At 48.9% G+C, this 12,235-nt stretch overlaps 1 protein-coding gene across 1 annotated transcript in view; it reads left to right on the forward strand.

Annotated features, from left to right (window-relative positions):
• Nucleotides 1–12,235, forward strand: part of FAM81B (family with sequence similarity 81 member B) — a 627,314-nt gene that overhangs the window by 581,609 nt on the left and 33,470 nt on the right. Inside the window, exon 8 of the mRNA XM_069627645.1 lies at nucleotides 9,965–10,160. Coding sequence (XP_069483746.1) covers nucleotides 9,965–10,160 — 196 coding nt within the window. The remainder of the gene's footprint in view (nucleotides 1–9,964; nucleotides 10,161–12,235) is intronic.

Consider the following 12,235-nt stretch of genomic DNA (forward strand, 5'->3'; position numbering starts at 1 on the left):
TTGAGTTATAAATGTAATGACGTGTGTAAAAATATTTATGAATGCTTAAGTATTTTACACATTTTGTAGGTATGATTGTTGGCATTTAAAAAGGATCAAATGGCTTGATTTGTTTCGTAGCTTTGCGATGATGCTGATATTGGTTTAAATAAATGTAATATTTGGACTTGAACTTTAAACGTGCATGATACTATACCAAGGACATGTCATCAAAGCACTTTCATTATCCAGGAACCCAGTAGGTTTTTTTCTAATAGGAAAAAGTGAGGCTGTAGCAGTGCAAAGGAAGTGTGCATTGAATGCATGCAGGAATGGGAAGATCAGGATGAACACAGCCCACTGACTCGAAGCCATGTAGGTTCTGGCAACTCATTCTGCTTTTAGAGCACAAACGCTGGCCTATCGGCAGTCAGAGGGGGTAAAATCAATTGATAGAGAGAGAATGCTTGATCATGAACGACACATTTTAATCATTCCCTGAAACTTATGATGCAATTGGCTCTCGCTGACTTGTCAGGATCTATTTGCACAAACACCTATTTCAGACATTTCTTCTGACTTGTATATATTGTCCGCACTCAATGAGTAGTTTGCAATACGAGCTCAGGATATGCCCTGCCCTGTATAGGTTTGAGCGTTTATACTTTGGGAGTCAGTGCCCACTACCAGTGGTGGACTGGCCTACAGGGAACTCAAGACTTCCCAGTGGTCCTCTTTTGAGTGGATTAAATAAAGAACGTCTTACAAATCTTCCAGTCTATGATAATATGGGGCCACTTTGAAAAACATTTCCAGGGCCACTTTTGGTTCCCAGTCCAGCCCTGTTATGTTGGTAGAAATCGGTCGCGATGTCACGCTGCCCATTGCAGGGAATTGCCATGATGAAAGTAGTGTAGTAGCTGCCCCTACTTAACGGAGGCTTTACAACTTGGTGTGCCCTCCCCCCCTTCCCCTTCTGGGTATTAAACCTCATACCCATTGTCCCCAGATTCCGCTGTCCACCCCTCATTTTCCTCATGGGGGTCTGTGTCCCGGATTGATGGTGTCCAATTTGGACCAGATGCATGTAGCCGGTTTACTGTCGCATCACCAGTGAGGGTCGTAACCGCACGACCCCAACCGCGGCTATCACCTATGTAACTTTCCGAGCCCCCTCCCCCTTTTTCATTTCTTTTCCATTTTTCTCCCAACAACATACTAACAAAGCAATGAGAACTGTTACCGTGAACTTGATTAGTGCATCAACACGTGTAGTTTCAAGATTCAACCCCACCAGTTGTTCTTCTCTGTGCTTCGGATGGCGGTCTCATCATGTGCCAGAAAAGACCAGGTGACTGGACTAAGTTCTGAAATGCTGGTGGAAGCTGGACAATGGTGTCAGGTCATGATTCGCCGCGATGGAGGACCACCTAATGTTGTTTCATTTGTTGCTGTCTGGTGTGTCATTGGGCCATCTGTACTTTCTTGATCCCTTGACCTTTTTCCTTCTTGTGCCTTGTGGTCCCCATCTCGCTCTGTTTTGTTATGGTTCCTCTTGCATAACCTCGTTTGGGGCATTTCCGAGAATTTCTGCGATGCACTCACGGATTTCTTCTTCGGAGCGACGGGTTACCTTCCTGCTTCTATGCTCAAATGTGAGGGAGAAGGGGTATCCCCATCTGTATCTGGTCCCTTGTTCCTTAAGCCATTTCGTTAGGGGGCTACAGAGGTGCCGCAAGCCAGGGTGAGCGAGGATAAGTCTTGAAAAATAGTTATCTGGGCTCCCCCTAGGGTGAGAGCGTTGCAGGACCTGGCCTTTGTGAGTATCCTGGCTAAGTCTTGGTATTTGTGAAATCTGACGAGGACGGATCTCGGGCCGCCCGGGGGACCCCCGGCTCTGTGTATTCTCTCTATTGTCGGTTCATCGATGTTCTCATCTGCTGCTAAGATTCTGATGATGTTGTGTACCGTTTGCTTGAGATCTTCCTCTGTTTCCCCCTCACGTTCCGGAATTTCCGAAAAATTGTAGGTTATTTCTCCTTTCTCTATTTTCTAAATCGTCAATTTTCAGGCAAATTTCGTCCTCCCTCCTCTCTATGTTGCGCATTCTGAGGTCTAGCTGTGTTTCTAATGTATCTATTGAGGCTTGATTATTTTCGACACCCTCTAGTCTCTCTTCAATTTTGTCCACTCTTTGCGTCATTTTATCAATTTTGCCGCCAAGATTTGAGTCCATGTTTCGAATTTCGTTCAGGAGGGTGGCAATGTCTCCCTTCGTGGCTGCTGCTCCTGTCTCGACGCTTCCACTGACATTGTGGCATTTATTTCCAGTTCCAGGTGTGGTGAGGTGTAGGCGAACCTGGCCAGCTTGCCCTGGATGTTCATATGATGCCTGTATGCAAGGAGGCACACGCCCCTAGGATGGGGGCTTACCCTCTGCACTGGTGTAGTATGGAGACCTCAAGGTACGTAGTTGAATGTGATTCCGGGAGTGTGGAATGGTGGGGTCGTGCTGGTGGGAGGAGGCACATTCCCTGGAATGTGATTCCGGATCGGAGACCGCTGTAATGCCAGCTGGCCAATCTTGTTGGTGGGTCCGAGAGGAGTCGTAATAAGCGGGTCTTGTAGCTGAGGGCTCAGGCCTTGGCGAGGGTCAGGGGGTCCCCTTCCGGGTATTTTGTTTGTTTTTATTGGTGGTACACACGGTGCGGCTCTCATCGGGGGCATCTGGTCCTGGGTTACGCCGAGGAGGGCACACACCCCATTGGTGGGGGCCCAACCCTCAGCGTAGGCCTCCGCTCAGAGGCTAACCTCTTTTGTCTTAAAGCGTGGCCCCCAGGGGAACGCGCAGGAGACGTACTTCCACGGATGTGCGTTGGGTCACAGGCTGTAGGTTGAGGTGATATTTGCAGTTGGTGGGGGGCAGATCTCAGCGTGGGATGGTCTTGTCTGTAGAACACCATCTGAGAGGGATGGAAGGTCGGTCTCCCGTTGCCACCTCCTGGGTGGGCGAAGTGGCCACAAGCCCCCTCCACAGGGACTGTGGGGGGAAGCAGCTCCTTTGGGTGTGGTGTGCCCTATGGAAAAACTCTTGTTTGAATGGCCTGTGTTGGGGCTAAGGAGGGGTGCCCGGATCACTTGTTGGGGGCTGGGGCGACCTCCTTCGGGCCTTCAGTTCACTGTTTATGGGGGGCACAATTGCAATGCTAGGCTCTCTGTTCGTTAGGATGGGGGATGTTGGGGGAGACCCCCGTAGAGAGGTCCCCGTGAAGGAGTGTCTCTTGAAGGGGCCGGGTGGCAGATGACGCCGCTTACAGCCTGAGGCGTGGTACGAGGCCCGAATCCCTCCGCGTCCCGTCTTCAGCCGAGGGTGGGAGCGGGAGGGGCTCCTCCCACGCGAGCGGGCCCACGGAAGGCACTCCCGGTGGAGGCGAGGCCCCGTCAGGGGGCCGGGCTCGCGGAACGTTCCGAGGGGGGGCACCTACCCGCTCCGCTGCAATGCTTCCTCCTCTGCGGCGCCGGGCCCCGACACTGCCCAGGCGGAGAGGCGGGGGTAGTGCATGGGCCTCCCCGTCGCGCACCCGTCAGCAACCATAAGATCCTCGGTGCGGGCGGGGAGACTCTGACTGCTCTGGAGGACTGCGGCAATGTCTGCGTTCCACACACGGGGGCGGTGGGAGGGGCTGGGTACTCCAGGGCCCGCTTCCGCGCTGCCGAGTCTTCACCCGCTGCGTGTGTGCTTGTGGAGGGGAGGCTCACGCCGTGGGTCTTTTCTCCGTACTAGAGTCACTGTTTTCCGCCGAAACTTCGATCCCCTGGTGGAGGACCGGTTCACGGAGCATGGGGCACCAAGTCTGCACACGGGGGGGTCAAAAGTGGGGGCTCAGGTCACTTTTGGGGCCCGTGTGTCGGAGCTCACACGGAGGTGCTGCTCATCCGTGCGCTCCCTGGTGGCCGAGTATCACTACATCTTTAATAACCCATGTATGAATACAATTCTTGAGAAAGTAGTCTCATTCAAATAAAAGAATACAGTGAATCACTCAGATTATATCATGATTATCGATAAGACAAACCATGGGCACCACTCATATTTTAATGACAGGCACATTTTTGAAATCCCTAGACAGAAATGCCTAATCAATTGTCATCCTACTGGATCTATCATCTGACTTTCACATGCACAATCAAGCGTCCCTTATTAAGAGACTGCGGCCTAGCATGGGCATTGAATGGATTCCTGTAACTTCACCCTTTCCTCAGAGAGTGCTCTATCTTGGTGAACGTTTTCGAATTCAGCTTCAAGCTCATTACCTTGAATATTTGGTTCCCTCAAGGTTTAACTCTATTCCTTTGGCTGTTTAACAGTTACATAAAACCCTTTGCTGCGCTACTAAATCAATTCTCGTCCACATCTATACTCTGTGCAGATGATACACAAATTGCACTCAACGTGTCCAAGACCAGTTAATCCCACAAAAACATTACCAGCTGTCTACACACTGTCCAGGAAGGGATGATATCTCATAAAGCTTGCCTTCATGCAAGCTAAGCAGAAATTCTCTTTTCCAGCTCCTTCGCTCTCACAACCTTCTCCTTTTGAAAGACCAGCTTCCCCAGGCACCCATCCTCCCATTATCAAGACACTGAATAACCAAGTCATAATATTCAATTCTGCGGAATTATGAGGTCATATGTAAGGAACACGTGCAAATACACAAGCCATATATGATTTCCCCCACCCTGGATATGGCCCCTGATATTGGAGCTAGCCAGGTCCCTGGTCCTATAAAAACTGTACTACTAAAAAACTACTGTTGGTCTAAGAAAATACCAAGTTTTCTGACTCACCCAAAACCACAAAAGCAGCTTCATATTGGGCCTGAAAGTCTGAGAGCGTATATCCCCCCAGGCTATAGGCCTTCTGTTGGTTACCCATTGGCCATCACATTCATTCAATTCAAAGTTCTGTTCCTGATCCATCATGGCCTCCACGACAGGCATTATTAACATTGTTGATTTTTTGGATGATTAGCAACATCCTGCTATTTTGGGAGAGGCTATTGATGTACGTTTTTAGAACGGATAATGATAAAGAAAAAGAGAAATAAACAAAAGGATCTGGCTCAGCAAAGATCCCTTTCTGAATGCTATCTTCCTTTAGACGTTTTATTTATTTACGCACCATGAAATTCACACAACATAAACCTGCCCTAATCATCTCAAGGTCATTGGGCCTCATTACGAGCGGCATGGCTACCCCCAAACCGGCTACCGGGTCTGGGTTCCAGGAATAGGGAATTACCAGGCCATTCCGATCTTGACGGGCCCGTTGTTAGCATCGTGGTCTGCTAGCGGGTTCCGCTAAAGACGCCTGGTCTGGCCAGGCGTCCTCAGCGGGACCCGCTGCAGACTTCGTAATGAGGCGGCCCGGAATGAACGGAGACGGTTCCTTACCGGCACCGTTCATTCTGTGGCCACCTTCGTTGTAATGAGGCACATTGTCTTTACTAAAAGTCTGAATGTGATCGATAGTGATATCACGTTTTTATGTAGTGCTTCGTTAAAGATTAATACTGTTCTAAGTGCTAAAATAACAGGTGTTATTAATACCCAATGTATAAACCTCCATCCTGCATACATCTGTGCAGGATGGAGGGCTGAATTGACACTGCCAGGATTCAAACTTGCAAAGTGCAGGCTGGCCTGTATCTGATGCGGAAAGGGGGATGGATGGGCAGATGGGTGCCTTATCGTGTACGGGATAGCCACTCTAAAATGGGGGCGCTGGAGGTAAGGATATAATATGGGACAGTAGGCAGCACACCCTGAGGTTCTTTGGAGAGGGTGTGAGTGCAGCTAGTCTGATTGCGCTGTGGCCTCAAGGAAACTTATAATATTATCAAAGGGCGGGCTTGCTCTAAAGGATAGATCTATCGCTTGTAAAAAGGTGTGGTTGTCCTCTCTCTGGCGCTCTCTATTCCTACACCCTCTGTATTACTCCTCTGTCTCTCAGCTGTATGTCAAAATGTTGACTTGTATATATCAACATTCGAATCCAATTAAGTGAAACCGAAATGCCAGAACACCAACCTTTCCTTGTAACATTCAACTATACTAATATTGTCTCTTCAATGTACTGGGCTGGGAAGAGAATTCTTAATTACAACCCGCCCGATGCTACCTAGGATTTACAGCCATCTATTTCTTGCCATCACACTGTGGTAGCTTCTCCCGCTGCCTAGCTCCTTCATCCCACTATTTTCCTTGTGCCCCCTCCTCACCACCACACTGGTAATCCGTATTTCTACGCTAAAGTCTGACTCTGCTCTGCCAACTCCCTGTGCCCGGTCCATATCTCTCCATCCACTCCAGCGCACTCATTGTGTCTGTGCTCCTTGCCATCCAAATATTTGGTCCGCATTGCCATGGCACTGCACGCATTGCCCCCATCTTCCCATTCTCCTCTCTATGCATTGTAGCAACCTGCTTGCGGACACTTGGCCATGGGCAAGCCGCTGTCCTCCTGCCACTTCACCAGCCGGTCCCCGTCTCTCGGCTTCTTTTCGGCATTCTCCACTAGCTCTTTGCCAAGGTCCTTCCTTCTGGCCAGCTCCTGCCTCCCTCTCCCATTGGTTCGCCTTGGCCCCTTAAGCCAATGGCAGCAACCGGGAGGCGGGAGCCGGCCACACTGTCGAAGGCCAACTACGAGGCCCGCCTCCATCCACACTCCATTCCTCCCTTGCCTCCGATCCTGATGGAGCCCTGCCTCTGCTCCCCAGCACCCTCCATCTGCGCCTGACCTCCACCAATGCTGCGCAATGCTGGGGGTAAGCTCTTCTGACTTTATGGGACACTTTGTTGATGCGGCGAGCGACCTTCGTTTTTTGCTGGAAATTGCACGATTATAACTGTGGCTGCCTAATTGGCCTGGACTATTCTGCATGATGCGCTCCGCGCTCTCCCCTACATGGGAATTTCACGTTTTGTTGTATTCATGCCTGATGCCTTCCCTGCCTTAGGCCTTCCAAGATGGCCGTCTCCCTCGTTCCTGTTTTGTTTGATGCTTTCCTTCTGGGCCAGCTCCTGCCTCCCTCTCCCATTGGTTCGCCTTGGCCCCTTAAGCCAATGGCAGCAACCGGAAGGCGGGAGCCGGCCACACTGTCGAAGGCCCACAACTAAGGCCCTGTCTACCGCTGTCCACCGTGGTACGCCGGATCGTCGGCCCCCCCGTGAGTACCTATGTGCCCCCCCTGCCCCCCGTGAGTACCTATGTGCCCCCCATCCCCCCCGTGAGTACCTATGTGCCCCCTCTGCCCCCTTGAGTGTCTGTGCCCTCCCTGCCCCCCCTTATTTCTTCTTGCCCCCCTGCGATTTCTGTGTGCCCTCCCCCTGCCCCCCCTCCTGCTCTGCGCTCCACCCCCCCTCACCTCCTTCCTCTGCAACTTCCTTCTTACTCCCCCTTCTTATTCTCCCCCCCTCTTAGACTTCCCCCTCCTAGCACTTACTCCTTTCATCTGTTCCTGATAGGAGCTTGTCTGTCTCCCCCGCCCTTTTTTGTTTTTCCCCCCTCCCCCTCCCCTGCTTTTCAACTTGTCACCGACTTTTTGTTCAGTAGCGTGTCTTGTTCTCCTTCCCCCTCCTTCCACTTGCCCCCCCCTCCCTCCCCGCCTCCTGTGACCACCTGCACTGCGTAAATTGTCTAGAGACTTAGTAATGTTACTGCTTGCTCTGTTTTCCTTCCTTTCCATTACCGCTGCCTTACTTGTTCTATGCACTTGCACTATCAGAAATGTCGACAGGCCTACTATGATAGTTATTTTTCACATTCTGTATTGTTTCAAGGACTTCGCTGAATGTTGCTGTATTTTTCCTATGTCCCCTCCCTCCTTGAAGCGCTTTGAAACACATTGTGTATAGGCGCTATATAAATAAACTATCATATCATATATCATAAGGTCAACCTTCTCCACCCTTTGCCACTCCTCAACTGGTTTCTGTCTCTCAGTGATCCAACTCTCATGAAGGGTTTTGACTTTGTTTAAACGTTGTTATAAAGAATGGATGTTTCATAATTGCATTGAACTATTTTCAATTCTCTTACATCATGAGTTTATTTTGGGTGTTTTCACTCTGTTTTACCCATTACCCTATGACTCGCCTAAAGTCGCTTGCTTTTTATTCCAAGCTGGAGTTTGCCCTTCACTAAGGTCCTGCCAAAGCTTGGGCGACCTCGCCTCTGACCTGGAACCCATCTTTTTCTCACCTTGCTTTCCTCTCCCCACATACACCTGCTCCACATCCCCCGAGGCATGGCCCGGAAATTAACCCACCCATGGCGAGAAAGGGGGGGGGGGGCTGATGTCATGTCAGATTACTAGGGATTTATAGAGTGCACCTCTGCCATTTCTCTGACCTTGTGGCATTGATTTCTGAGGCCTCGTGGGCACTGATTATATGGCCTTCCAGATGTTTTGGACTACAACTCCCTTGATCCTTCACCAACTGACTCTGCTGGCTAAGGATAATTGAGGTTAAAGTCCAAAACATCTGGAGGGTCACATATCGAGCAACCAAGTGGAAGGAATGTCTGCACGGGTCAGTGAGTGATTGGGGAAAGTCCTTTGGCAAGAAGGTGGGGCCAGAACATAAGCCCAGACATCAATGGAAAAGTGTCCCACAATCGCACATTGCAAATAATGCACGTTGAAGCACTCGAGAGTTTAATAACATTCATCAGTGCTACATTTACACATCACTTGTCCCACAAAGGTTTAGCACTCTCGCCAGATGAGATTTCTTTCGAGTATTGCCATGTAGGGTACTCCAAGCATGGTCAAGAACCTATAGGGCAGCCCCTGGTCCAGGTATATTGGGATGATGTAACAGTGTCTGTGTGATTTCTGATGGGTCATGGCCAGCAGACCTATTATATATTTCGGGCCCCATACCCACCTGTTGCAAAGCAGTGGCTATGGAGAGCCTAGCATTGCAATTGTGGAATGTTTGCAACTTTCTGATAGCAGCGCGGATTTCAGTGGGGCATCCACCATTAACTCTGAGGGCCCCATTCTGAGGTGCATGCAAAAATAGGAAACTGTTCTTCCATGAAGGATTAACACTTTCCTTAAAAGCACCATACTCTGTTATAGTGATAATGTGGTGGTCTGGCATCAAAGACACGATTTTTGCAGGTGCCTCATTTATTGCTTGATAGCAGCCTTAGCAATCATGAGGAGTACAGGGCAGGCACAGAGTGGATTTTGTTTTCAAAAGCGCTGCTAAGGCACCTCTCAAACTCTACTGCACACGTTTTCCCTTTATAAAAATAGTATTTCCTAGACTTCCGCACAACTTTTTCTAGATTAATGTAAGCTTGAGAAAACTTTCTTCAGCTAGAAAAGTGGCAGTCTTTTAAGAAATGCTTGTAGTGTCACTGGTACACATTTATACGAAAATGATAGATTCAAGCAGCTTTTGCTGCTAAGCACATCTGCCCATAAATGCCAACATGTTGTGGCACCTGGGAGGGAAATTCAGAGAAATCGGGCAAATTGAATTTTCCCATTCAATTGCACTGGGGTTGGAATTATTTTAGGCGAGGGACAATGTTTGTTAACAAAATCGGGAGTCTCCCACCTAAATCGGGAGGGTTGGCATGTTAAGTCTTCCATCCAATTCTTCCATCCACCTTAGAATGGTGGTGCAGGAAACTGGAGGGGAGAATTTCTTTTTTGTCACTAATTTTATCGAGCCCCGAGTGTAAGCAGTTTTACTTTTGTAACACAATTGGAAGTTACATTTTGTTACCCCCTGCCCCTCACATCAAGTTGCTACGATTGAATCCTTGAGTTGGTTCTAGTTTTTGCACTGCTTTGATGTTCACACCACGCACAGCTGGAACAGCGTATATACTAAAGTGATCATTTGGTCATGTCCTGATGCAAACTTACCATCTCTGACTCTCTCCCCCACTTCATACTAGAATGCCACGGAAAGGAAGGTGGACGAGCATTTGAATCTCTTCCGGGTGCGCTTGGAGAGTGCCGATGGCGTGCAGAGGCTGGAGAACGAGCTGAAGGAGGCCAGGCGCGCCGAGGACAAAATGCACGCCAGGATCACGAGGATAGAGAAGGAGGTCTGGCACGAGTTGGAAGACATCAAGAGTGAATACAGATCAGGTCAGTGGTCACTGCAGCGCGAAGAGGCCTCTACGCTGACCCTTCTAGCACATTCGATTCGGCAAGTTCACCTCAAGTGTTCACACATGACCTCTCAGTTGGGCATCGCGTTAAATTAGTTTGGTTTATGATCTCCCTGCGCGCACTCGCTCTCTTACCTTGGAGATAACCATTCCTCGTTGTAAGTTCTGCAGAAGTGTTCACTCTGCACTGGAGAGAATTCCATCTCTTCAGAGTGATTTCCTTCATAGTTCAATAGTTCAATCAAAATTCTACAGCAGTCCTTGCCTGCCATTTTTCGAGGTGTGTGCTAGGTTGGCCAAAAACATGCATAACTTTTAAGAAACTGTAGAAAATGAGGAAGTCATTACTAGTAACTAACTTTTCATTTCATAGACCAACCTATTAATATATTCTACTCCCTCCCTAATGTTTACAAACGCCCACGATATGATATGAAAACCCCAAGGAATGGTTTATATATGATGAAAATTAGTAGACTATTCTGTTGGGACAATTGTCACTCTAGAGTTTCCCGACTTGCCTCACTTTCAGCCTTCTGGATAGTGACCGGGGCCACCAGAACACAGTGTGTCAGGCAACTACAGCAATTTTCACTTAAAATTAATAGAAACTGGTTGGTGGAACCTGAACCATGTTTCAGAATATGGCTAAAAGAATTTGAAAAAGTTATTATCCTAGGACCATTTGTTTAAAGAGAGAAATAGGGTGAAGCAGGGCAGAGGTCGGAAGTAGTTTAGGCCCCATTGGCATGAACAGAGCATTGAGCCACAACAATTCAAAATGAGGAACTGTTTGAAGAAAAAGTCCCCAGTATCATTTGAAAAAAGGCCTAAATACCACATTAAACTATATGATAAAATATTAATTGAATTAATTATGCCCCAAAAAATTATAATTTGGCAAAATTCCAACATCTCAAACTGAAAACACTGGATGGAAGGAAGTCTGACTCAGCCGCCAAGCTCCCTATACGCCCATTCACTTCAATGGACTCGCACCCGCACACAAAAAAAGGGTGTTGTCACCGGCCTAGGCAACACAAAGTGTTGAGAGCTACGGGAGTGTCAAATTTCAGGATCCAACATAAGCAGTTTCTTTCTGCCTTTTAATTTGGGTGCATGTCTCTATACACAAAAAATAGAGTAATTGCCCTATATGATATGTGTCATTTATAACACGCCTGTAAAAAAGTGTTTCTAGGCGCGACAAGACGAGGGAGGGAAGACCAAGGGAGGACAAGACAACAATCTTACTGGCCTTCTCTCATTCAGATCGTGCAAGTGCGACAAGAAAAAGGGAGGGGGGGGAGTGCCAGGGAGAGGGAAGGGGGGGGAAGTGCAGCCAGGGCAGCGTGGCTCTGGGTATGTGCAAGGAGGCAGGGGACTTTAGGGGTTACAGATACAGCCCCTAAGTGCGCGAAAAGACTGAGGCAGTGCATGGGAGACTGATCATGGAGGAGCTTGGTGTCCAGTGACACTCTGAGGTCTCAGTTGGTGCAGGAGACAGGTAGGTCAGCAGGGGAGGGAGAGGGAGAAAGCAGATGAGAAAAGGAAGGTCTTGAGCTGCTTCGGGAACTTCACGTGGTCCAGTTCAATTTTGAGAGGGGCAGGCAGGCCATTCCAGAGGGAGGCACCTGCAGAGGAGAGAGATCTACCTCCCACTCTCTACCTGGAGAAGCGTCTGACCCTCAGAGAGTGGGAGGTAGCTGAGCAAGGGGCTCGAGAAGAAAGGTATTTTAGAAGAGAGATTTGGATGTAGTGCTGGCCCAACCCCAGAGAGCCTTGTGGACGATGCAGAGGGTCTTGAGCTCGATCCTTGCAGCTCCCAGGACCAGTGCAGAGATTTCAGGGCTGGAGAGATACAGTCCCTGAGCTAGGGGAGCCGACTTATGAATTTCCCGGGGGGTGCCCAAATATAGAAAGTGACATCACCAGCGGTAATATGACCGCATTTGCACGTAGTCGCCAACTTGGTGTGAGTGGGGTGGTTGTGGACGCTGAACAAGGGGAAACATTGGCTAGCATGTACTGCATATGCTAAAGTCAAGTAAG

This window comes from Ambystoma mexicanum, chromosome 6p (assembly GCF_040938575.1).
Source record: "Ambystoma mexicanum isolate Mex_15411 chromosome 6p, UKY_AmexF1_1, whole genome shotgun sequence".
Taxonomy (NCBI): domain Eukaryota; kingdom Metazoa; phylum Chordata; class Amphibia; order Caudata; family Ambystomatidae; genus Ambystoma; species Ambystoma mexicanum.